Genomic DNA, 22,514 nt, shown 5'->3' on the forward strand with positions numbered 1-22,514 from the left:
AAAAATAAAAATAAAAAACAACTTATACAGAAAATAATGTATTTAATGATTGTATTATGTATATTACACTTATATTATTGTGTAACCTGTTATTATTTTTTATTTTTTTACTTTACAAATTCAAACTCAGACAATATAATATCAGTAATATTTATTTCCACATGTATATTTTCCACATGTATATATCTTATTTTTAACTTTGTAACTTTTTAATGCTATTTTATTTCTATTTCAGAACTATTTTGGACTGTTTATTTCTAGTGTCTTAATTTCTCTTATTGCCTTGTTTTTTATGATGCTGCAACGCAAACATTTCCCAAATTGGGATCAATAAAATACTTATCCTATCTATCTATCTATATAAACAAGTAGTGTTTAACTGTTTCAAACATATGGATTACGGTACAGTTTTTTAATGTATATTTAAATCTAATTACACACATTTTTACTGTAGTATTTTTTCCCCAAAATACTCGCACAATACTACTTCTTACATACATGCTGGACACATACAATAATTGTATTTTATTTAGATATATACATTTTATTTTACAATAGGCTTTATACAAAATATCATGTGTATACACTTTCATGTGTTAAGTTATTGTTTTGGTGACCATATCAACCTGTCTGGATCTATTACCAAAGTAATTATGAATATGGAGTCCTGCTGTGAAGTAACCTAATTGAACTAAGTAGGCATTGTCATTGAAATTGCCTGACACAACAAGGGAATTTCCAGTGGTTATATTTTGCAGTTTTTCTTCCACAGAGCACCACTACCCTTATTTTATCGGACATTCCCACAACTCACGTGAGTAGCAGAGAACATGGAACCATCAAACGAGCGCGCCAAGAGTACAGAGAGAGAACAACTTGCCTGAATAAATACGGAATAAACGTTATTGTTTTTCAAAACAAAACCACGCTTTATAACTAATTGTAAGTAGACCACTTCATATGTGTACTTCATTCATTCCATCACTTACATTGTACACGCGTGAGGGGGATCACTTGATGTATGTAAGAAATGTTTACAGCAAGAACATGTTTTCTCTTTAAAAGTGACAAGCTTTTATTTTGAAAGTGGATTTTTTGCTAATACAAATGTTTGCCTTTTGTTGCTGGAAAAGTACAGGGTGTAAAAAGTCTCTAAAACATTTCACCATGTTGGAAATAAAGCTCTTTAAACCCTTAAAACTTTTTCTGCAAGCTCGGTTAAAAGGAAGTTATTTTATTTATTCAGTTATGAAAGAAGTATGAAAAACAACATCATTGCATAAACATGGCATAAACAGCCATGAACAGGCATAAACCATGCATCATATATCAGCCATTGAAAGGGCAAATACGAATCCAGAATTGTTTATATGCTCCAAAACAAAGAAATAAAATCTTGCTCAGTGTAACTGTTCCTTGAAACTGGCCCCTTTCCGGTAATTGAAGAGTATATTCCATTTATGAGGTCATGCATTCCTGTAATTTAGTATGTGAGCCTTGCAGAGTGTGTGTGGTGTGTGTGTGTGTGTGTGTGTGTGTGTGTGTGTGTGTGTGTGTGTGTGTGTGTGTGTGTGTGTGTGTGTGTGTGTGTGTGTGTGTGTGTGTGTGTGTGTGTGTGTAGGTGTGTGTGTGTGTGTGTAGGTGTGATTAGTGGGTTTCTTCCTTCCTTTACTTCCATCTGGACACCAGCAGCGGCAGCAGCAGCAGCAGCAGCAGCAGCATAAAGGACAGGCTATCGAGGAAAACAAAATGAGAGAAAGAGCGAGTTCATGGAGCCACAGCAACTGAAAAACATTCTAACAAGTAGTGTATCCTTCGCTGACATGCATATCAAACTTCTAAACAAGCCCTGACTTGATCGGCAAAGAGGAAGTGAAAGACATTTGTCATGAACGGAGACAAATACTGTTACTGCCAGACATGCGTTACCATCTCCTGAGTGCCATCAGCTGTCTCTGCCTTCTTCATGCTGGTAAGTCGTTTTTTTTGTGCTACTTGCACGTCTTAGGAAGTCTCATTCAAATTCTCATTTTAAATATGGGAAATCTCCCATTTGTTACATTTGACACATTTTGCTGGGTCAGACTACATAGTCTTGCCTTTCTCACACGTTGCACCCAGTATTAAAGCTCTTTTGCTTTTAACCTATGAACAATCTAAAACTCTCTGGTCTTCTGGTACTGTGCTTTTAACTATACCTAAAGACACAGACCCATGGTGAAGTGTCTTTTTATTATTATGGCCCATGATTGTGGAGGGCCCGATGGTCAGCATAAACTTTCAAGACCAACTCAAGAGTTAACTTTTTAATTTGGCTTTTAATTGAATTGTATTTATCCTTGTTTTATTCTGGTCTGTGTTTGTTGAATACTGTTGGTATTTAGTGTCTCTTGTCTTTACTACCTGGAAGGGGAGGTGTTAGTATTGTTATTGTTTTTGGTTGTGAAGAACTTTGGGTTACCTTTTAGGTATGAAACATAGTAAATACATACAGTTTGATTTGATCTGATCTGTTGTATAGCTTTAAAGGAGGTAACCCACAGTCTATGAAATGTTTTCCTATATGTTGTATGTATTTAGTGTGTGAATGTGAAATGTTTGTCAAACTGTACTGTATGTCTCTTGTCTTGTTGCTACACTATTTCCCTATATTCCGACATCAAAATAAATGTTTCTGTGCATGCGGTAGTTATCTGGTTAGGTTTATTCTGAATGCAGAAAACAACCCACAATATGTACAAACTATGTCTATTGAATCTAATTATGCAATCTTTGGTGTTGAAGTTCAATATTGGTCAAAATGTTCACATGTAGTTTCAATAAATGACCTTATCAAAGTATTATACATATCAAGGTAACAACAATCCTATTTGCATATTTCTGTGTATGCAGTTCTTTGCTGCACAATAATGAGCTAAAGGATCCTTCCCACTTTCAGTTGCTGAAGAATGCAGCCAGGTTGTCCTGGCAGACCGTGAGACGTTGGACGTCCCAGCGGGGGGCAGTTTGTCTCTGTCCTGTGTGGTCCAGCACTGTGGAGGCACCTGGACGGGAGACTGGATGCGGAAAAATTCAACTGAGGAAAACTTAATTTTCAGGCACCATGTGACCAAGGTGAATCTCTCAGCCAATCAAACTAAACTGATTTTAAATGTCCTGAATGTCCACAAATCAGACGAAGGTTCCTATGGATGCAGTGTTACATGGGCTAAAGATGACACTGAGCAGGGAAACTTGAAGTATGTGAACGTCACTGCAGGTATGTGGACTCATTTATAACATGATTATCATGACTCAAACAAGATAATCTAATTACCTAACTCGTGTCGCCCCTAGCTGTCTCCTCTCAGAGGAGTGTATTGCACAGGATTTTGGTCTGTGCCGCTGCTGCTCTGTCTCTTCCTGTCATTCTGGGATTGGCTCGTTGTCTGAGTTCAGAAGTCAAGCCTGTGCCACTTCCCAGGAAACGCTTCCCCCCCTCAGTTGCAAACAGAAACCAACCACACCCAGCTCCACAGTTACCACCGATACCAATGAAACGTAGCACTTCCTCTCACAAAGGTATCCAGATTTCATATTTTTTTGCCTGTAACACTGGTAAAAAGTATATTTTCAAAATGTCTTTATTTACTGTGTTGTTATTTTTTGTATTTTACAGCCATTCCAATCGCCAGGCAGAAGACTGAGGTAAGTGAACGCCCCGTTTCAAGACATGATGCCCTGAAAACTATTTGTTTCCTCTCACTAGCCTTTAATATGCCAAACATGCCCTTGAGTGTGCTTAAATAACTTTTTTTTATTTGTAGGTGGTGTATGCAGACATTTCCCAGGATGCATTGAGACAGCAGGGAGTCACCAAAAAGCCTGACCAGTCCACTGTGTATTCATCCCTCAGATTTTCCTGACTGCAGCAAAGCAGGTGCAAACACAATCTGTGAATAGTGTAATATTTCTTTTGGATGTCTTCAGGAAACCTGGGAGCTTTTCACTTTTCATTCTTGATCTCAAGGCTTCATGTGCATATTGTGGCAAATCACTAAAGCAGAGGACAAAATAAGATGCCAAGTAAACCAGAAACGTCATGTGCCAAAATCCTTCATGCAGGATATTGCATATTGAGAAGATAATGAAGCGATATTGCAGCATGAATTCACTAACAAACACTTTAACTATTTCTAGAATGTGACTGGGAAACAAAACATTAAATGCAGTATAGCTAATTTAAATGTATTGCGGATTTTTAAAATGTTGAAACCAACTGTGTATATAATATCTACCAATGATTCTGATGTGACTTTGTACATAACATATTAAAAGTATCAACAATACCCTCCATCCAGTGTTTTGTGAGATTTAAAAAATGAGATAAACCACAAAAATGACACAAAATACAACATTTTATTTTAGAATAAATTCTCAATGGCACGTTACATAACCAAATATACATATACATTTTTTAGACATCTTTTAAATTAATATATTCCTCTAATAATTTTTACGTTTTTAATTAGCATACTGCAGTTACATTTGTACATGACATCAATGCAAAAGAAGTTATCGTTTTAATAAATTAAGCATATTAACAGAGGAAAGGCTGCAGGGCATTTTAGGCGATACCTGCTACAAACTAAACTTTTCTGATATTTCTGTCCCTGCTTCTCTCTCTGGAGGTAATCACTGGCCTATAAGTAAGCACAGTGTGTATAAGTCAATGCTGTTAACTTCCTTGAGGTTTGTATCAAGAAACTTAACAGCTTCCTGCCAAGTTAAAATGTCACCCAAATTACAAGATCTTTGTAAATTAGGTGAACTGACCCTTTAAACCTTCTGAGATTTGAGTTTTGCGTGTCCTAACTTCACACACTATCAAGCCATCCAGGAATGGTTCTCCCCACGGTAAAAGTACAAAGATATTCTTCCAAAGACCCACCATCTTGGGCTTTTGGTCACATAGGAAACACATCTGTGTGTCTTTAAGCTTTTTTCTTGATAAACACAATCCCACGTTGCCCTGCTAATTCTCGTTTGTGCAGCTCCAGGCTAAGTTATGGGATAGTTGAGGACTTGAGTAGACCTATTGTGCTTTAAGCAACTGGCAATTTACTTCTAGAAGACTTTGTAATAACAACTAACAATGCGTCAAATAAAAAAATAGGAAAAAAAGCTCAAAGTTCACATTCAAATAGTTTTTGCCAAAGTGTGGTTCAAAGGTTCGTTTTTTTCAAGTCTTCTTCATCAGCTTAAATGCTGGGAACTTTAAACCCAGTAGACCATAGACACAGATACACCGAGCTAGCAAGCTTCAATGGGAGGTATCAGAAGGTGAAATGTTTTCAGTACAGTAAGTGCAACGTCTATTTTCAGCAGATGAGGGTGTTGAGCGTCTACCCACAAAGCTGCTGTAACCGGACCCCGAAGTATTTTGTCCTCTCACATAGTGAGAGAGACAGACAGATAGACAGACAGAGCGAAAGAGAGCATCAGTGGTGAAAAGAGCTTTTGATAGATTGTAAGGCGCAGCTTTGGCTAAAGTAAGCGTATGGCAAAATGCGTTGGCAGTGTCTCCTACTGTGCCACTTGTGAGCTAATTTCCACTTACCAAGCACAGGAATTTGAAGTTACCCTTACAGGTACAGAAATGCTGTCATAGATATTGACTGAGTTTCGTGTTTATAGTGCAGTAGACACAACGCGGCAGCTAGCAGGGTTACAAAAGCATCCTGAAAATGAAAGGTGTTCCCTAGAAAAGCACTTTGTATATGCAAAGCTCAGATCCTTCAGTGGAGAATTGAGACTCCCTTTTCCAAAACGCTGCTACTGTAAGTCTACATTATATTTCCGTGCATGTGTGTGTCTGTCTGTGTGTGTCCACATACTTTTTTTTAGGTAAAAGAGGAACTGTTGCCAGACGTACCATTTAAGAGAAAAGGCAAAAAGGGAACATCCTGATGTCTGACAATTGTTAAAGAGGTCCTTTGCACTTTCCACTAGATAAAGAGTAACAGTTTAGCCATAGTCTCAATCTAGGTACTTGAGAAAAAGCTGAGGCGGTCTTACTCTGCCCACTCACAGTATTACAGCTATGCTAGGACCCTCGTGTGATGTGAACACTTAACAACTGAGATGCAGCAACTTGTAACATCGGCAAAGTATTTATCTAATTTCTATAGCCTAAGGTAGGTTAAAGGAAAGCCCACATGTTAGCTGATTCTCCTCACTATACACTCACAGTATTGTCAGTTTGTTTATAGTTAGTGGGGACTCCGGTGCAGGTGGTAATCATGGCGTGATCCTTGGCGTATGGAAGTGGTTCTCCAGGGGTTTTGTGGTTGTTGTGTTTATTTTTTTGCAGCATCGTTCGCCCGCGCTGTCCCTTTGTTGTGCAAGTCTGATATTTTCCTTCCACAAAGCTACTCGGACTGAAAGAGAGGAAAGTGAACAGTTAGAGGAGAGTATTCACAAACTGAAAGCTTCTTTCTGTCTGGGCCTATTACCCAACACCAGTTCGCCTGTGTCATGACATTACAAAGATAATAAGATGGACATTCAGTGATATATCTCGTAATTTGTATTTTTTACTATGACTGTGTAATAAGAAACAAGCCTTACAATGTTGTTTTTAAATTTAAAAAAAGCTAACCATGCACACTTACAGTTGTGGATGACTGGCTCATTTTGTCAAAGCGGAACTTCAAGTTTGACCTCGGTGACGTCTTACTTTTCACATCTGCTGAATATGGGAGAAGGAAATGGAAAGAAAAGGAAGAACATGCTCATTGGAGAGTCTGTCATCTCACGTTGTGAATACTTAAAGTGTGTCTGTGTAAAAACATAGATTTACCTGTTGGACTGCGGCACATGATGACAGGCGTCCCTGATCCCTGGCTGTCAACACTGAGGGAAGGACTGAAGGCGGAAGAGGACGCTATAGAGGGATGGTTGGCCTGGGGGAGGAGAGCACAGAAGCATTTATTATTGAGGAAGAGATGGGGGAGGAAAGGAACTGAAGAGGCTCAGGAAACAAAAAAGGGATATTTTAGCTGAAGTTGATTTAACACTTCCTGAAGGCAAAGAGGCACCAAATGTCGGGAAGGAAGTACGGAAAGGATGCTTGCGAGAAAGAGCATGTTTACTTTCTGAGACATTTGCTCAATGAAGGCACATTATTTTAGGCCTGCAAAAGTTGCAATGTCTTTATGTAAAACAGTAGTTCATAGCGGTAAATGGCTGACACTGTGTGAAGCTTAAAAACATTTTACCCCACCAGCATCACTAAAGCTAACTAATTACTCTCACTGCCAGAGGGGGGAGACAAAAGCTCAGCACTTCAGCTTTAAGGTGAAGAAGAGCAAGACTTTTTTTTTATGAAACACTCTGGTGTACTTTACTGCTACATATTATTTTATACGTTCTGGCCCTGAAAAGTTACAATTTCTACAGCCCACTGTTTATCTGTCTGATAGAAGATAACACGACTAGCAGTATCATTTGAGACACAGAAAGGGAGAGGAGCTCTAATCATTAATACCAAAGCGCTGATACTTAACACTCTCCATTAGACGGTCTTTGGTAATCACAGACTATCTAACCCATCAAGGCTTCTAAATGAACCAACAATCTCACACTCAGTTAAACCTATCTTTAAACCCAAATACTGATTGTTTGGAATGTCCTGAAAATATGGACAGTCTTTAAGAGTTGAACTCACTGTCTCCAGTTCTTCCAGAGCTTCTGTTTCTCCCGTGGTGCTGCTGAAGCTGCTGGTGCTGGACGAAGAACGAGAGATGTTCGGTCTGCCGCTGCTGCTGCTGCCCTCTTTCAGCTTAATGAACGGCCTGTGGAGAGAAACAGAGGGGAACAGAGATGTAGAGAAGCTGACCATAAGACAACAAAAAACTAGGGACATAAGAGCAACTTTGCCTAGTTTTACTTTTGCCATCTCCTACCTCTCTTTGTTGGGGCAGATCTCCGGTGAGCTGGGATTGGACGATGTCTCTGACCTTACTTCTTGGGAAAGCGAGCAGACCTCTGCAGTCTTTTGGTCACTGCAGACAAAAGAAAACGGATAAATAAAAATAAAAACACAGACATTGAGAGTGTCTATAACATACTCATAACAGACTCCATTGGAGACTTCTTTCTGAAGCCTATTGGAGATACCATTGTATTATCTGTGGTACAGCGGCATGTACCTAATAGCTGAGGGATCGCGGCATGTAGTGTTGTTATATCTGTGGTACCATAGTACCATAGTATACCATGGTATGTACTATAGTTTACTATGGAAAAATGTCTAATAGGAGGGATTTTTACTTGTAAACTTCAACACAATGATATTGCTTCTTTTATTTAAGCATTAAATCTGAGTCCACCACTTCCTAATACCTACTGAGTCCACCACTTCCTAATACCTAATCCCAAATGCTGTGACATTTAAAACAGTGAGACGAGCAAAACACCAACCTGCGTGTGTGTTTGTCCGATGGGGATTCTGTGCTGGAGTGAAGACGAGGGAAGAGGCCTGAGCGCCGTTTCACCGGGCTCTTCAGAGGAGACTTGGCTGACAACACAGGAGGCTGAAGATCACAGAATACACAATTAAGTTCTCCCTTTTGAAAAGACATAGGGTAGACTCTTAATGACTAATTGACATTAAACAATTGTCCCTTAAACAATTGCATTATTCTCTGTTTGACACAGAAGCTCTCAGTGCAAGCTGTTTAAGAGACTGGCTTGAATTATTTAAAATCACAACACAGATTTACTTTATTTTCATATTACCTTAAGAATAGTAATATAGTACTTTTACACAGCACCATTTCCCACTCAATTTAAAGTGACCCTTCATCACCCATTTCCCTTCCCTTTAAGTCCTTTTACTCACAGTGAAGGTGCTCTTTGTGCATTCACTTGTGCTCTGCGGCAGCCCTCCTCCACTCACGCTGGCCGGGACCCCCCCTCCTACCCCGGGACTTCTGTGGCGGTGAGAACCCACCATGGTCTCCATAGAGTGGCTCCTGACACGCATGGCTCTCTGGAGGAAGGAGAGGAAACAGAGAGTTGGTGGATGAAGGAGAGGAATACACCGAAAAGGGGGTGAAAGGGAACGTGGAATAGGAGTGGAAAGGTACATTAGTAACATACAGATAGAGAATAGAAGTGAGGTTTTATCAGTGTAATGCAACAGTAATGTTATGTATGATTTGACGTTTAGGTTCATAGATGCTATTGTACAGAACAACCACCAGGGGGCGCAGCTCTCCAAGAATGAAGCAAAGTGAGCTGTAGTAGATGAATAAAGTGTGTTGTCCTACTTATTATTGTTACTTAGTATTAATTTGGTTTAATAATAACATTATTTATTGAAATAAAAATCAGATTGTCCTGTAATACTGTAATAGGAAAACTGTAAATATTTTAACATTATATAAAGTCTTCATTTTGCTATCTAACACAGATAGTGCTTATTTCTTTGAAAGCATAAACACAAACAACATCATATAAAAGAATGTTTATTAATGATATGGTGATCCTCTGTTGAATTTACAGTAATGCAGACAGGTAATACACAGCGACTGCCAGGACGGCAATGAGAACAGCAGCGGCTGGGACTGACTGCAGAAAGTGCATAGTAGCTGTCCATAATGCCTGTGAAGAGCAAGAGAGCCAAATTGTCACATTAGTCACACATACAATCACACACACACACACACAGATGCAAGTACACATTTACATGGTCCTATTAACATCAATTAGTCTTTCGTTAAGGACAATAGAGTGTGAGGACTTATGAGAAAAAGACAGAGTTAGTCAGCAAATGATAGAAAACAGAAGAGACAAATTAAGATAAAGGGATCATTTTTGTTAAAAGCACATAAATACAGTTGTGTTTCATTCGTTTTTACACTCACACATGATTGCACAAGTCTACACACACACACTCTTTGTGTCAATATCTCAATGAATATAGAGAAAAGCAGCAGCAACAATGGTTAAGCATCTGACGTCATCTTGCAGACCTGTGACATTTAGTTCACCTACAGCATGAAAACCCCACTCTCCTGTGCTGTGTGATTATATAAATGTCACAGAGCTGCGAGAACATTACATGCTGTCATCTATATCTCTGTGGAGGTCCATGTTCACCTTGAAGGACTCCAGCAGACCCCCGTGCCCCCCGTTCTCCAGCTTGTCGTCGTCTCCCGGCTGAAACAGCCCCAGTGTGGCCTGGCTCTGACGGTGCAGCTCGTCGTGGAGGTTGTCCAGCAGCGCAGCTCGCGTTCGCCCCTGGAATCAATAAAAAACACAAAAAAAAATCATGAAAAAATATCGGCACGGTGGTTATGTTGATGATAATGGAGGAGGCTGTGATTGATGGTCTGCTGCGAGTGGTTGTGCGGACGTGTCACTCACCTCTAGTTTGGCGAATTTGTCGGATTTGTAGCAGGCGTTTTCGGCATTGATCAGCTTCGTCAGCAGGAAGTCTCGAAACTCAGGACCCTGGAGAGAGGAAGAGAGAGAGGGAGCAATAGTGAGGGAAAGAAAGGTGACCTATAACCATCAGCACCATACATTACATCCTTACCTGTCTCAAAACCTTTACTTTATGCCTTTTTTTACTTGTTTTAATTAAAGGGGACCTATCATGCAAAATGCACTTTTGTATGTCTTTTATACATGAATATGTGTCCCCGGTGTTCCAGGGAACTCACCAAGTGTCAGAAAACACAACCCTCTCTATTTTCCTCCATACCCAAATCTCTAAAAAAGGGGCTGCAACGGATCTGATAAAAACTGATCCAGATTTGAACACTGTCCTGACGTCAGGACAGTGGCGCTACGGCTATTGGGCCAACTCCACCAATCAGGAGGAGACAACCACGGCATTGCCGTTCGAAAGCGCTGGAGACGTTGTAGTACATATGCCAGGCCTGTAGATGGTGCTGTTGCTCACAGAATCAACCCTTGCAAAAACAGAGCTAACATTTTTCAAATTGAGCAAAATGAGGCATGGCTAAAATGCATGATCTGTTTGGTATTTTGAAAAAAAATAAATATGCCTTATATAGGTATGGTCCTACACTATATTATTCAAATATAGCGTGATAGGTCCACTTTAAGATATTTTAAAAAACTAGCTATAATGGAAGAAGAAGCCCACTCAGATCCTTTACTTATAAAAGGTACGAAACAACAATGTAAAGAAATAGATCATTACTACACAAAAGTCTGCAATCAATGTCATATTTCAGCTAAATATGCATAAAGTATGACAATTACTCAAACTGAGTCAAGTAGAAGTATAATTTCTAGAGTTATATCTAAAATGCTAACCTAAGCGTGGTAGTTAAGTAAGCTTGAGTTATGTGGTGGTTAAAGTATAAATACCTCAGAGTCAAGGAGATGAAGTCAAAGCCATTTTTGTTATAATACGTTCTTTTTCCATCATGTTTAAATCCAAGTGATGTCTTAAGTCGTTATTGTTAACAACACAAAGGGTATTTCTGAATTCGTCAAGTCTATTCTCACCTTCCTAAAGACAGCTGGGTTGGGAAGAGGTGGTCCAAAAGGAGGCACATCCTCCCTCGCTGTAACAGACACCTGTTGACATAAAACAAACAATAGAAACACGTTATTAGCATGCATGGCAGGAGGCCTCATGTTTCAAGCTGGGAGGATGTAACGTCTGAGGAAATTGCAAGTGAAAATTGATTTATTCTTCACTTTGTTGTGCTTATGCATTTATTTATGTTGTTTTATGACAAGCACCCAGCTGACAAGGACCACTGGCAGTTTCAAAACACTCTTCACACAGCGTTTGATTTACTCTTCTACAGTTATTAAAGAGCAACCCAGAATAGGAGTTATGTCTTCTATACCATGCAGGCCTGGTTTGTACCTTGTAGGTTGTGTGCTCTGTGCAGGGGTTCTCCACCTGCACCAGCACATAAGAATGCAGGAAATTTGAGGCGATCATGTCTGGAACAAACGGTGTGGGATCTTCCTGGAAAACTGCAGCCACGATGTCATTTCCTATGTGCCTTTTCCTCTGGAGCTAAAGAGTTAGAGGGGAAAAGTCAAAAGATTACAAGTTGGTAAAGGCTTTGGTTTTATGGCTGTGTGGCTTATAGGTAACATTTAAATCAACAGTAAGAGTTTTTTATGACACATGCTGTTAACCGCTAACAAACACAGGATTTACAAGAGGCTTTTAATTGCATCAGTTCAAATAACTTGTAAACCTCTGATTTACATTTAACCACAGCTTACATAATGGCAATTCAGCAAGAAGAACCGCATGACATATTGCCAATATCTGACTGGTTTAAAATCTTGCAGTTAAATCTAGCGATATTAAAGCCATAATTTACCTGCTGCACATCTCCCTCAGTGAAGGGAAGCTTGGTTGACACATGGAACATGATCTCTCTCTGTCTGAAGACGGTGTAGACTGATTCAGTGCCCGTTTGTCCGTGAGATACATCCAGCCCACCGCGGAACCTGGCATTATCAAAGCACATGTGTCATTGTATCTTTGTGACCTCCAGCATTTAGTAATAGGATAAGATTACATTTTATGTGTTGTAAATATCTGTTTCATCACATTTTGTGCCTAACAAGCCCCAAAGCTGCACAAAAGTTTTTGGCCATAATGTGTTCTTCTCCTTTACAGTGAAGTAACAAGCGTAACACAATAGAGAAAAGCCTGCCAGGCTATAAACACAGTATACAAAGTTCTGATCACGTGTCAATGTAGCACTTTCTTTTCTCTGATCTTTTTCCCTTAGCATTTTATCCTGGTTGCATGCTAAAGCCGAACCAGCATGACAAATGTCTCCAAGGTTACTGCAGATAAACCCTGCTATTCTGCTATCATCCTCCTTTTATTCCATACTGTTATTGCACATATACATTTTGTACTTTTCTGTTCATTGCTACCTCCTTTATAACCAGGGGTGCACATAACTGGTACGCAGGTACGCATGCGCGGCAACAATCTGAAATGCGTACTGTCACTTGTGTCACAAAGCGCATTTGCGGACCGACGTACTTGTGAAGCTTTTCCAGAAGGTGGTTAGATAGGGCTGCTGTTAACGTCGGTCTGTACAGCAGCCCTGCGCTAAAACAGCTGATCACAACGTGCTCTGTACTCCACTATCACCCCCCCCCCCCCCCCCCCCCCCAGTTGACAATCGCCAGAAGTTGGAGTACCAAACACTTGTGAGGTACTCATCTGAGTACCTCACTGAGAAAGTTGTGTGCACCCCTGTTTATAACTGCACAGCTCTGTCACTTTGAATTCTGATATAATGCACATATTTGCGTTCTTAGAGTACATTGTCATTTTCTTATTGTAGTTAGTTTTAGTATAATTATATTTCTAGCAAATATTTATTTTTCTATTTTTTATTTGTATGTTTGTAATACTAATATATGTGTTTGTTTTTTTAAATAATTAAATTCCTCTTATTGTATTTTAAATGCACCATATACACCAAAGCAATCATTTTTTACACAAAATATCGGATTATCATTCTGATTGCAATGCACTTTAAAAAGGCATATGCCTACATTATTTTTCGTAGTTGTGTTTTTCTTTTTCTGGTCTCCCAAATCCCATCTGTTAAGCCCCAAGCCTGTTTTTCAGGTCTCAGGCTCGAAAATGACATTCCCAGAACAAATGACTATAACTTCACTTCTAAAAGGGGTAAATTAATAATCTTTTTTCTCAAAGCAATGATAAACCTGTGAGTTGGATGAAGAAAAGTCAGAATCAATATAGAATTCTCGGGCGATTTTGACGATTGACACCTCTTTTGAACCGTTAGAGCCAATAGAATCGAGGGAAAGTGCCTAAATCCATCTAAACATTACCATTGAGGAGTGAGAGTGATGCACACGCAGTTTTCCCAAAACCAGAAGCTGGGTTGTAGCTCTAATAGCAGCTAATATGAAATCTCCGTTTTTGACAAAAATGGAATGATGGATTATCAGTAATCATTTCAAAGTGACACAGACACATTGGATTAACCTTCAGCAGCGTTTTTCTCGTTTTAATGCCATTGAACACAACTTTTGATCAGAAAAACAGCAAAGGTAAGAAATATTTGCCGTTTTGGCTCAGTAAAGCTACACTGTGTGTTGTCTGGGTTTGCCTGAGCTGCCGCAAGTTTTGATCTCACAGTGATGATACTTATACCGCTAGAATCTGTGGAATCTCAGCTTTATTCTGATATCTTGTTTGTGCAGATCCGATAAGTAATAAAGTATTGCTACCGTGAGTTCTGTGCTAAGTGCGTTAGCATTTTTTCGCTCAGGGCTAATTCAGAGGCTCGGCGTTAGAGTTGTGTTTTGTTTCGGTAAAAATGGTTCACATCGTCAGTTAGCTGAGTTTCTTCCCGTTAAAGGTGGGGTAGGTAAGTTTGAGAAACCGGCTCGAGATCGCTAGAATTTGAAAATACACAACCGGAGAAAATCTGCCACTTCCTTACAGAGCCCCTCCTCCAACACACACGAACGCGCACATGACCAATGAGGGCACGAGATAAGTTTGTGCACAGATGGAAGGCTGACAGGCAGGTAGGCCATCCAGTTATTTTAGCCGGGCCGGCTAAAATGATTGGTCGTACTTTTTACAGTACTACGGCTTCCACAGATGAAATTTTTTTATGGATTTTTTGTCAAAGCACTTAAGATATTCATTGCTATCGGGATGTTAAGAGCATTCCATGGAATATAACAAAAAGTGTATCTCGAGCCGGTTTCTCAAACTTACCTACCCCACCTTTAAGTGGGTATGACACATTAATAGGTTGTTAAATGTTAAGCAGCCCTCAGACGCTGTTTCTTGCAGATGGTGCGTTTTGCCCAACAGGTTAAATTCTCTTCACTTTTTTTTTCTTTTTCTTTATTAAATCACATTGTAGTCCTCTCTTACCCTTTAAAGTCCTCAAGTTCAATAGTGTCGCCCAGAGTGCTGAGAAACTCCTTGAAAGCTGGCGTCTCCTCATTGTTCCCAAACAACATTTCCTCTGATGTCTGAGAGAAGTAATCATTATGTAATTGAGAAACAGAAAACAGGGCGAAAAAAACTAAATATAAACAGTGTCTAAGATCAAATAATGTGTGCGAGTTAAACTGACAAGATCATCATGGTTGCTCACCTGTCCAAACTTCTGGTAGACGACTCCAAATTTGAAGGTGTTGTTCACCTCGTGTTCATCATAAGCCACTATCAAATGGGATCCCTGCACAATGCACAAAAACAAATATTTCTTACTAACAGTTCTCCCCATGGTTATCTAACTTGTTACACATATTCTTCTTGCTGTCGTAGTAAGGAAAACTAGTTTTTTCGAGTTCTAAAACATGTCTCGAGGCAGGTCTATTTGGGCCCGTGTTACAGGCTGACATGCGACAAACTGTTCCAGCCCTCAGAGAAGGCTCTCAGCGACACAGATGGGTTATTTTTCCTCTCCCGGGGCCCAGGCTGAGAGCGTGCTCCATCTCACTCCTCCGCCTGGCTCACAGGAGGGCAAACAGAGCCATCGTGACCATTTTAGGAAATCGCCATCTCTTCAATCATTTTTGAATAATTGACTTACTGAACAGGCCAGATGTTAGCGCAGTAGGGGGCTTATGAGGGGAACATGTGATAAGTTGCGTGCTATATTTCAGGTTGAGAGGGCTAAGGTCACAAGTTAATGAAGGCGTTGGAATAGGAACAGGTGTCTGAGGTAACCTTCAAAATAAAAACCCAGGCCCTTAGTAAAGTATATGACACATTTATAGAGGTGAAGAATATACACAGTAGAAATAAGGAAGGTATAAAGACGTGGGAGATGTTATTTAATGTAGTATTAGCACTTGCGACCCTACAGTGCACCTTTGTCACTGCGCAGAATGCTTGAATAACTCATTGATAACAGGCCAAATGAGCTGAGGGCAGACTACTAAGAATGAGTTTGCACTGTGGGAGTTTAGGATGAACTTACCCGAGGGTACAGAACCGGGTTAAACTTCAGCCCCGTGGCATCATCACACAGAAGCTAAAAGAAGAAAAATATATCACTTTGTTTGACTGGAATCATATGAGAAAAATATCATTATAGTTAAAGTATTGAAAGTAAACACTGTACTTGTATAAGGCCATTGAGGTAATGCACAACATCTCACAGGCAATCAATCAATTATTAAAACATCACATAATTAATATATTTTAAATATATTAAATGTATCTCTTGACATCTAAAAATCACAATATTTTGCTCAATGAAAATCTTTGATCACATTGCATATCCCTGACTGGATCATGAAATCACATGTCAGGGTAAAACATTTCCAAATGTAAAATGGGAAGCATGGATGATAATTACTGTTGGAGGATTACAGAAAAAGCAAGCATGTTTCTATTTTTTCTTATTTAATGTGTGAATGTTTTTCTGTCTTTTGGAAGTGAGTAATCAAAAGTATTCTGTTTGCCAGACTCTTCCCAGCTGTGTTTATTAGAGAGAGAGAGATCTCACTGTTTGCATTACCAAACGAGAATTTGCATTTCCCCTGGCAGGCTTTACGGCCTGTAAATAATTGATCTCTTTCATTAAAATATAGGTATTGCTTCTTTTGTATCTCATTGTGCAGAATAACAGTTACCAAGGTAAGTTTGTTGATGTTTGGCTTCATGTTTTAAAGGTTTACAAAGTAAGAAATAGTAAATATTCCTAACTTTTTATTCTGCCTTATTTATAGAGAACCGCAGTGACGCGTCCTAATACCCGGAAGTAAGTTAGCATTTTTACCACGTCCGGTTCCTTCGACAAAAAGCAATGCAATTTCTCCATAGGATTTTGGAAAATAGCTTGAAATAAGGTCTGTGGTTGACACAAATTGAAGAGACACATCACGTTTTGTTCTACGACATTAAATCCATCAGCAGTGACCCCGCTGGTGATTTTTGACGAGTTTACGTGTCTGAAAAACGATGGTTGTTAACATGTCGCTGAATAGGACTACAGAAGTTGTCCAGGCCGTTTTACGTCATTACACCGAACACGTAAAACACTCCCGCTAAGTTTGTTTGCCGTGTTCTGCTTGAAAGCAAGTACCTGCCTCCTGCAAACTGTTAAAACAAACGCTTCAACTTGTACCATTTAGAATCTGTATGTTTGAATATGGATCTTAAGTTGGCGTGACGTTGAAGCAGCGACCCTGCTGTAGTTCGTTTATAGCATAACGTTAGCATTTTGCTTCTGGCGACTAGATTTATGATTAGAAAATTATAAAAGTAGGGTAGACATGTGGATATTATCCGGCTGAACAAAACGTGATCCGTCTCTTAAATGTGTGTCAACCACAGACCTTATTTCCAGCTATTTTCCAAAATCCTATGGAGAAATTGCATTGGTTTTTGACGAAGGAACCGGAAGGAGTTTACTTCCGGGTTTTAGGACGCGTCACTGCGGTTCTCTATTGGTTTGTCTTATTTCACTGGTATTATCAACCTCTCTGTTTGTTTTGATTGTTTTCTTTCATCCTCTTGTTCTCAAATTCAGACGTATTTGTTGCTGTTATATTTTGTCCTGTGTTGCAATAAAAGGTAGGAAACATTGTGAAATGATTTATTTATGAGATCATTAAGATGCCGTAAAGATGTCCTTCTTCAGCTCCTTTGTTTCCCCTTAAGAGCCGACCAGACTTCATTCATCATATCCAAATTATGTTTTGATGTTCCTCTGAATACATGGAGGGTGTAGAGGGTTTATGGAGATTTGCTATTTTTAAACCTTGTGTATTTTTAAACTGTCTCTTACCTTTGCAATCTGCGGTACACTAGGGAGCTGGTTGATTCCTGCTAAAGAGATCCGGTCATGGACGGTTTTGATCCTCGACCTGCAACAGACCAAGAACAGAAGCTAGTCAGATTGTTCAGAGATGTGTTTATATGCAATGATGTGACATTAGGAAAAACCTATGATCATCGTGAGTTTAGTGTAATCAGATAAAAAAGACAGCTACAGTAGTGATAGGCAGATTGATACACAATGAAGAGGAGCCCCCACAATGCTAATCTAAAAAACATCGCATCACTTCATTGTTTTCCTTTTGATTAAAATGTCACCAACTGTGATAATGTCAGGAAAGCTGTCTCCTAAAGCGCCACACATCTGCTCAGAGTTAATCATGATCATGTGCATGTCAAGAAAAGAGAAAGGAGACAAGTAAGACCCAACACATTTCAAACAAGAGAGAGAGAGTTCATTTTTCTTTACAGCCATGCTACCTCTGTGGCTCGGTGCACGGCAATGTCGCTATTCATTTTCAAAATTGGTCCACCACTTCTGTCTAGACTGAAATATCTAAACAACTCTAGGATCGATGGCCATTAAATGAAGCCTCTTGACAAGAACTCATTCTACAATTATGATCCTGTAAGGATAATTTGATGTTCCTTCTACATTTCATCTAAAGGTCAAAACGTTGGTTTTTATATCAAAATAACAAAATGCTAATAACCTATCAAGCAGCTTTAGCTGTTTTGTCTGAATTTGTCACTGACTAATTAGCAGTGGTGGATGTAACTGAGTAATGTACTAACTGTATAATATGTTGGTACTTGTACTATACTTGAGTATATATATATTTTATGTATTCATCTCAAAGCCCTGCTGTGCTTACTGTATGTATACTGCACAATCTCAGAGAGCGACTAGCATAGTCATGGTATAATCTCAGGTAAAGTAGAATAGAATAAAAACGTAATAATTCAGAGAACAAGAAGAGCAGACACGTTAAAGACAGACTTTCAAAGTCATAAAGCAAGAGAAACATGGATTTGACTGAAAAGGGTGAGTATGTCACATGAAATGCATTGAGTCAAGATATAGAGAGGCGAAGTCCCTCCCCTTCCGGTTGAGCTCCATGGGACCTTATTTCGGAAAAGTTATGCATTGAAGTCAATGGAGAGAGAAAGATTATCTTTCGATCCCGTTTGAATTGTGCCACGAATTACACATATGATGTTTGTCAATTTAAAAGATAATTTTTCAAGTCAAAAAAATAAAAATGTGTCGTAAAACTGTGAAGTAACACTTTTTTTGTGTGACACCGCTCAATGAACTACATCTCCCGTCTCTTACCACACACCAAGACGGCCGTCACGTTGGCACATTTCACTTCTTTCTTTCAGAATGAGGCGAAAAGTATTAAAAGAGGTGAAAATCACTACAAGTCTGGGCGTGTTGAGAGCTGTACATACACACAGGGAGAGTTAGTCGGTTCCGTAAGAGCCAGCATGCAGGACCGGGATTCTGGGATTTGTAGTCTTTCTAGTTGCGTATTTTTCATGGTCTTATATTTCAACAGTTTTACGACAAACTGTGACTTTTTTGACATGGACATTATTATTTAAGATTGACAAACATCATATGTGTAATTCGTGGCACAATTAAAACGGGATCGAAAGATAATCTTTCTCTCTCCATTGACTTCAATGCATACATTTTCCGAAATAAGGTCCCATGAGTCCCACCGGAAGGGGAGGGACTTCGCCTCTCTATAGCTCTGACAATTCATCACCCTCATTACCTGAGCATGATGCGCAGGAACTCCTGTCCCTCAGCCTCCTCGTGTTTCAGAGACATGATGAGGTGTCCTATGCTGCTGCCGGTGCAGTAATAATTCATGTGTTCCTGAATGCATGAGAGAGAAAGAGCGTGTTAGGTCAAACACAACAGAATACTGCCTCTGCTTCATACATAGTAGAACCTGACATTAATACACACTCACTCACCTTGCCTAGGAAGTGCTTGCGGTAGGCGCGAGCTGTGCTGTTGCACTCCAGGCGGTAGCTGTGCCCTCCTGCGGGGCTCATGCCCTCTCCTCCGTCCTCCTCCTCACAGAAACTGGACTCTGAGGAGGAGGGAGTCCCTACTGGTGCCTCCACATCTTCAATCCAGTAACCCCCAAACTGAGGTAGGATCACCTGGGGGTACGGACCACCTTTCCCCAGGACCTAGGACAGAAGGGCAGGAGGGAGGAAGATAAAAGCAAAAATATAGTCAAACATAAGAGCTCTCGGAAGCAAGCAGAGTTCTCCAGAATAATACCCTCATAAGTTATCCTTGTTAAGCATGCAATAATAAAAAAAAAAGACAAAGTACTTGAAATGTATTATCTATTATCAGAAACACTTCTAGCTAGTGGATACACATGCGATGGGTGTAAATGAGTGTATAAAGTGAGTGAGAAATGACTCACATCTTCTATCCGTGGGTAGGGGATATAGTCATCCTGTCAAATAGAGGACACACACACACACACATTGTTAAAGGGACTCATTTTAACATAATTAAACTTCACCAACTACCACCACATAATGTACAGCTGCGAGCACAGTCACAAACACAGTCACAGAAAGGTAACACAACTTTTTATGCCAAAATGAACTCTGAGGAGATGATGCAACAGCCTGAAATGCACAGTCATAAGCGAGCATCAATGAGGGCGTGTCACCCCCTGATGATGTTGGAGGTGTTTTGATTCAGTAGCCTGCTGGGTTAGGAGCTGCTATGAGCCTGTAGTTGTTTGGTAGTCTGCTAGCGTAGCACAGCTCGGGTGTATGACCTCTAAATAGTGCTGAGGCCCGTCCGCAGCACTAAGGGCGCAGCGCTACGGGCAGCCACTCATTTATATTCTGCATCAGCAGGAGTCAGGAAACTGGCAGTCCAGAGAGGATCAATTGACAGTTGGAGTTCATTCAACTTATAATCAATCAAATCAGTAGGCTATTGATTTTGTACTTTAAAAGCCTTGAGAAAAATGTGAAAAGCATTCACAGTGGGGGGGTCGGATTCCTTCAAAGGCTGACAGATGAGACAAGAACAACCACAGAGCAAATCAGGAGGCATGATGAAGCAGCGGGAGGAAAACATGCAGAGATGTGTGCTAGTGTCTCTGGTCACACCTTCCATCTTTTGGTCTCTTCAGCTTTAGGGACCTTATTAGTGTCCGAACGCAGCATGAGGATGGAAAAGCACAAGGGTCAAAAAGAGAAAGTTTGATTTATATTTTTGCAATATAAACTGTCCCTGAATATCTTGTTCTCAGACCTCACTGTCTCTGTTGCCAGACAAATTAATGAGGCACGCACGCACGCACGCACCCCCCCCTCCCTCTGAATCCAGCTCCCGCAAATGCTTTGTTTTTCCTTTCCTCAGGTGTCCCTTTTTTGGGGACACACCAGAACTTAGACATGAACTGAGACAGCAGAGTTTTGTATTTATATTTATAGTTATTAAAATATGGAAAGCCAATCTATTAGACTGAAACTAAATTGGCCAATTATGGTTCAGGCCCAGTGGAATAGCTTGTCTCCATGACTGAGTGTTGAAATAAGCGTGTGGGGATTCAGAGTGCCGTACATACACACCGCCACCACCACCACCACTTATAATGCTACCAAATAACAATAATTAATTCATACAAGAAAATACTTTTGGACGCACACACACACACACACACACACACACACACACACACACACACACACACACACACACACACACACACACACACACACACAACACACACACACACACACACACACACACACACACACACCACACACACACACACACACACACACACACACACCCACACACACACACACTTCTCAGTCTGCTCTGTAGTGGTGTGTGTGAGTGCATATTGATGGAGCAGCTGTTACAATCACGAGGGAGTCATCGTTAACAATACGAGACTGATCACAAAGAAGCACTGAAGAGCTTTTCATTTTCCGTCATAGTCCGAGAGACAAAGACCAGGAGAGGATAAAGGAAGAAGGAGGCACAGGTGTTAAGAGGTGAAGTTACAGGATGACGAAGAAAGGAGGGTAGAAAAAGAGATGAGGGTCAAAAAGGTGACCTTTATCCCACCATCCAGATTACAGTATAGAAGCACGCATTGAACACTGAGTTCCATATGTGGAGTTAAAGATGGCAGAGCTCAAGAGAGCAGGTCGATGCAAGCTGAGGGTCAGAAAAGATGGATGAGGAGCGCAGTTTCTGTATGTGTGTGTGAGACTCTTTGATGATGGCGCTGCATTGACTGACTGTCATCACCCAGTCACACTTTCCAAATAAATCGACTGATGTTTTCACTGAGCTGTGCGTCTGTATCTCCCAGAGCGGCATAACTCCTGCCTGTCTTCTTCTGGGTTATGGTGGACAGAAAAACATAATTTTCAGTCCTAATTTCCCTACCCAGTTTATGTAGACTATTTCTTCATACAGATGTGTTTCCATTTACATTTGTGACCCGCTCTATCGAAATCAGTCGGAAGTCGCAACGGCTCATTTCAAAATAAACGTGGATTTGCGTAAAAAACTATTTTTTCGGGGTTCGGGTGTTTTGTTTGATTTTAAATAAACAAAGTCTTGGCTTTCAGAATATGAAACTTTTATTTCCAAAATCACACGATAAATACATTTGTGAAGCTTGTAAAGGGAAGATGACAG

At 40.1% G+C, this 22,514-nt stretch overlaps 2 protein-coding genes across 8 annotated transcripts in view; one reads left to right on the top strand and one right to left on the bottom strand.

Annotated features, from left to right (window-relative positions):
• The first annotated feature begins 1,627 nt into the window (after positions 1 to 1,627).
• si:dkey-52l18.4 lies at positions 1,628 to 4,333 on the top strand. The gene is made up of 5 exons (XM_034114758.1): positions 1,628 to 1,972; positions 2,939 to 3,259; positions 3,337 to 3,561; positions 3,659 to 3,687; positions 3,807 to 4,333. The coding sequence occupies exons 1-5, from the start codon at positions 1,921 to 1,923 to the stop codon at positions 3,903 to 3,905; spliced, it is 726 nt and encodes a 241-aa protein (XP_033970649.1). The 5' UTR covers positions 1,628 to 1,920; the 3' UTR covers positions 3,906 to 4,333.
• Positions 4,334 to 4,378: 45 nt separating this feature from the next.
• The window catches only part of rap1gap2a (RAP1 GTPase activating protein 2a), an 80,328-nt gene continuing 62,192 nt past the window's right edge, over positions 4,379 to 22,514 (bottom strand). For 4 of the 7 annotated variants that reach the window (XM_034114754.1, XM_034114753.1, XM_034114751.1 and 1 more), the window contains 19 exons: positions 20,257 to 20,289; positions 19,790 to 20,011; positions 19,585 to 19,688; positions 17,811 to 17,889; positions 15,996 to 16,049; positions 15,165 to 15,248; positions 14,939 to 15,039; positions 12,372 to 12,501; positions 11,900 to 12,055; positions 11,530 to 11,601; positions 10,414 to 10,500; positions 10,147 to 10,287; positions 8,885 to 9,034; positions 8,464 to 8,576; positions 7,947 to 8,045; positions 7,709 to 7,835; positions 6,842 to 6,944; positions 6,654 to 6,730; positions 4,379 to 6,419 (listed from right to left, as the gene is read on the bottom strand). In XM_034114754.1, the coding sequence (XP_033970645.1) occupies positions 6,411 to 6,419; positions 6,654 to 6,730; positions 6,842 to 6,944; positions 7,709 to 7,835; positions 7,947 to 8,045; positions 8,464 to 8,576; positions 8,885 to 9,034; positions 10,147 to 10,287; positions 10,414 to 10,500; positions 11,530 to 11,601; positions 11,900 to 12,055; positions 12,372 to 12,501; positions 14,939 to 15,039; positions 15,165 to 15,248; positions 15,996 to 16,049; positions 17,811 to 17,889; positions 19,585 to 19,688; positions 19,790 to 20,011; positions 20,257 to 20,289 (1,941 nt within the window). In that variant the 3' untranslated portion in view covers positions 4,379 to 6,410. Of the gene's footprint in view, positions 6,420 to 6,653; positions 6,731 to 6,841; positions 6,945 to 7,708; positions 7,836 to 7,946; positions 8,046 to 8,463; positions 8,577 to 8,884; positions 9,035 to 9,499; positions 9,649 to 10,146; positions 10,288 to 10,413; positions 10,501 to 11,529; positions 11,602 to 11,899; positions 12,056 to 12,371; positions 12,502 to 14,938; positions 15,040 to 15,164; positions 15,249 to 15,995; positions 16,050 to 17,810; positions 17,890 to 19,584; positions 19,689 to 19,789; positions 20,012 to 20,256; positions 20,290 to 22,514 lie in introns of those variants that run through there. The other 3 variants (XM_034114752.1, XR_004554652.1, XM_034114756.1) reach the window with 3 other exon arrangements.

Source organism: Trematomus bernacchii, unplaced genomic scaffold (assembly GCF_902827165.1).
Source record: "Trematomus bernacchii unplaced genomic scaffold, fTreBer1.1, whole genome shotgun sequence".
In the NCBI taxonomy this organism is placed as follows: Eukaryota; Metazoa; Chordata; class Actinopteri; order Perciformes; family Nototheniidae; genus Trematomus; species Trematomus bernacchii.